Genomic DNA, 3545 nt, shown 5'->3' with positions numbered 1-3545 from the left:
ATCATAAATTTTATTAGCTCTTTGATAAGCTTAAACTTTACCCGATAAAGCATAGTTTCGAACTAAGATGGTGTATTAAAATTAAAACTTCATTTCATTCATTTAGATTTCTATTATATATAAACAATGGATATATGCACATTTTCAATCTATTAACATTTTTTTCATTCATTTTACATCATTCCCATAACAATCACTCCCAACAACATTATTTTAATCATATCAGGAACTCTTATTTTCATTCCCTCATTCGGTTTTACATCTTCTTCTCCTTCTCCTCCTTTATCTGTCTCTCTGCTTGAATCAGTAGTACATTTGGTAGGCTTGCACTTGCGCATCGAGGTCAACGTCACTGTCGACGTCACCGTCGATGTACTCGTTGTCGTACTCGTATGCAATGACGTACGTGTTACCCATGTATCTGTCGTCTGTATCATTGTACACTCTTCTGTTACTTTTCCTCCACTTCCCGATTTGGTTACCGTAACAGTCTTCTCAACGGTCTTCTCATCAGCCTTGCCATCAGTCTTTGTTTCCGTCTTTGTTTCCGTCTTCGTTTCCGTCTTTGTTTCTGTTATTTTCTCTGTATGATGAGGCGTAACTTTTAATGATTCTATTCCTTTGCATAACTCTTCTATTTCTTTACAAGCTTGTTTAGTATCTGGACAATCCTCTTTAAAACCGCAATCTAATTCTAAAGCTTTACATTCTTCTTTCAATTCCAAATACAATTCCAATGCTACTGTCGTTGCATCAAATGCTTTTACCTCTACTTCTGATACTCCTCCATCTACATATGCTCTTTTAACGAGTCCAAGTTTTGCATTATTCTTCGTTTGACCTGATGTGCCTGATGTTCCATCTGGTGCTCCTGGTGGTCCACCTGACGTGTCCGCCTTTCCATCAGTTGATGGCCCTGATGCTGGCGCTTCTGGCGGTGCTGGTGCTGGAGGTGCTGGCGGTGCTGGTCCAGAAGCACTGCCATTCTGCGCAGTTGGCATTGCGGCTTTTCCAGACTTTGATAGCAATAAGCTAGCTTTGTTTGTAGATTCTTCTGCCGCCTTTTTAGCATTTTCGTACTCAGTCTTCATCTTTGTCAACTCATCTTTCGCTTTCTTCAGTTCGTCTTTTAAAGTAAGACATCTCTCTTTTACTTTACCAACTAATTTTTTGCAAACATTTCCCTTGGTAGGATCATCACAATTAGTAAGCAGAATTTTGAATGTTTGATTCTTTTCCAACTCAGTGCAATTCTTTCCTAATGCTTCTTTACATTTTTCTTCATTATTTAAATTTCCTTTCAACAGATGAGTCAAATCATCCTTCGCTTTCAACTTTTTAAAGGTATCACTGCATTTTTCTTCGAGTGCTTCGCAGTTATGATTATTGCCATTCTCTTTTTTCAACTGCTCCGGACAATTCTTCATAAGTTGGTGACAATGTTGGCCCCATGTTGTGCAGAGTTCTTCAAGTGCTGTTTCCTTTCCATTTGCTTGTTCAATTTTTTCTAGAATTCCTTCATTTTTGATGTTGACTTTTAAACTACTACAATCTTGACTTGTATGGAATACCATATAACTACATGTTTCTTCTGGTAAAGCACATGAAACACTAAATGAATTCTTTCTCCTCCTATATAATTGATGGCATTTCTCATGCAATGCCTTTGTACAGTTTTCCTGAATCATTAACGAATCATCCTTTTTTTCTAAAAATACATTTCTAAATCTCTCTGAAACTCTAAAGTATTCACAGCGTCTTTTCAATGTTATACACTTTTCTAAATTCAATAATGAATCACTACTAAGTTCATCACACTTCTCCACCAATTCAAGACAATCCTTTTCTAATGGAAAATCCCTTTGATCATCCAAAAGCGAACTTAACTCTTTGGATTGAAGAAAAATATCATTTGAAAGCCCATAACATAGTTCTTTAGGATAAAGACATCGTGGAAGATATTTTTTATCAAGTTTTGTACAGTTTCCCACTACATATTTTTTACAATCACCAGGATCGCTACGATATCTTACAAGACCAAGATTTCCCCTCAATTCCTTTTGAAAGAACTTATTCAACATCCTGTCTTGTCCCTTTTTATAGCACGCTGATCGTAGATTTTGACACGCTTCACCAATCTCATTATCTTTACACGCATTTTCTAAATAGAAACATTCCGACTCAAGTTCTGCACACTCTCCCTTCGTAAATAATGTTGGAAGCTGTCCCCACGATAAAAGATCTGATTTTTTATTATCATATTGTGTAGACAACCCTTTCACATAAAGATTTAGTTTGAGTTTTGTACATCTTTCTTTTACATTTACATCTAGTAATTCTTTGCATTTGTCGTTATCATTTTTATCGCATAACTCTTCCAAATTATGATCCAAATACTTAGGATCTTTGCATTTTTTTAACGCTTCGGTGCATTTCTTCCCCGCATCCTTATCATTCTCATCTCTGCTCAAGACTAGCAAGAGATCTTGCAGAAATTTTGTACCTGACTTCCTTGGTAGATCCACTCCTGATTTTCCAATAATAATCCCATGTTTTTCCGCGTTTTTATACACATCATCCAACCCAATACTTCTTAACAACGACGGCTTCGGCTTGACCGGACTAGAATCAGATTCCGGCGCTTTATATGTGATTTTTTTTTTCTCGCATTGATCCTTATCCTCATCACACTTTGAATCATCACACGCTTCTTTGTAAAAATGACATTTCTCAAGTCTTTCATGACAATCTTTTTCTAAATCTTTCGCCAATTTTGTTTTTAAAGGCTCGCAAAGATCCTTCAATCTTTTTTCCAATGTTTTACACGTTCCAGTCGGATCAAGGCAGAAAAACATCAGCTCGTCGCTTTCTCGGCTTAACACTGAGCAAACATTTTTTATCTTTACTTGACATTCATTTTTTTTAGCATCCTTTCCGAGCGCCCTCAAAAGAAGCTCCACTGCCACCTTTTCACGCTTCAATTTGTAACATTTCTCCCTCAACTTGACACACTTCTCCTTAAGACTATTTGGGTCTGCTTCCTCTAAAAGTATACATTTTTCTTCATATTTTTCACATTTTTCATCTTGTATGTCATCTGACAATGCATCAAGTTCCACATCAAAATCTTCCAATTCTTGTTCAACTTTGTCTTTCAGGTCTTTGCATTTTTTATCTCGTTTTGCTTCATCACCACCACCACAAAGTTCTTTAACTTTATCATTAACATTGAATTTACCATCTGCTTCCTTCAACTCTTCACAATATTTCTTGAGTTCTTGTTTGCATTTATCCTCATTACTATATTCCTTCTTCGCAATGAAAGCCAAAAGGTGTTCCTCCTTAATGTCATCTTGTGCTACTTGTACTACTCCTGCTGGTGCTTGCCTCTTAACCGGCCGTGCCATTGCTGCCTCCTTGTAGGGAGTTTAGTGGGTAGTTTCTAAATTGAATATGGGTAGAGTGAAAAGTTATTCTAAAACGATTTTTTACAAGTTAGAGTTCTTATCATAATCATAAATTTTATTAGCTTTTCTACGATAAGA

The 3545-nt window shown here is 36.4% G+C and overlaps 1 protein-coding gene across 1 annotated transcript; it reads right to left on the bottom strand.

The window, feature by feature from the left end:
* Positions 1-173: 173 nt before the first annotated feature.
* Positions 174-3407, bottom strand: T552_03731 (hypothetical protein; the record flags this gene model as incomplete). The annotated part of the gene is made up of 1 exon (XM_018372080.1): positions 174-3407. The coding sequence occupies one exon, from the start codon at positions 3405-3407 to the stop codon at positions 174-176; it is 3234 nt and encodes a 1077-aa protein (XP_018224144.1).
* Positions 3408-3545: the final 138 nt, after the last annotated feature.

Source organism: Pneumocystis carinii, assembly GCF_001477545.1.
Source record: "Pneumocystis carinii B80 chromosome Unknown supercont1.48, whole genome shotgun sequence".
NCBI classification, from domain to species: domain Eukaryota; kingdom Fungi; phylum Ascomycota; class Pneumocystomycetes; order Pneumocystales; family Pneumocystaceae; genus Pneumocystis; species Pneumocystis carinii.
The sequence above is the reverse complement of the archived record's forward strand: the minus strand, read 5'-3'. Positions and strand labels throughout refer to the sequence as shown.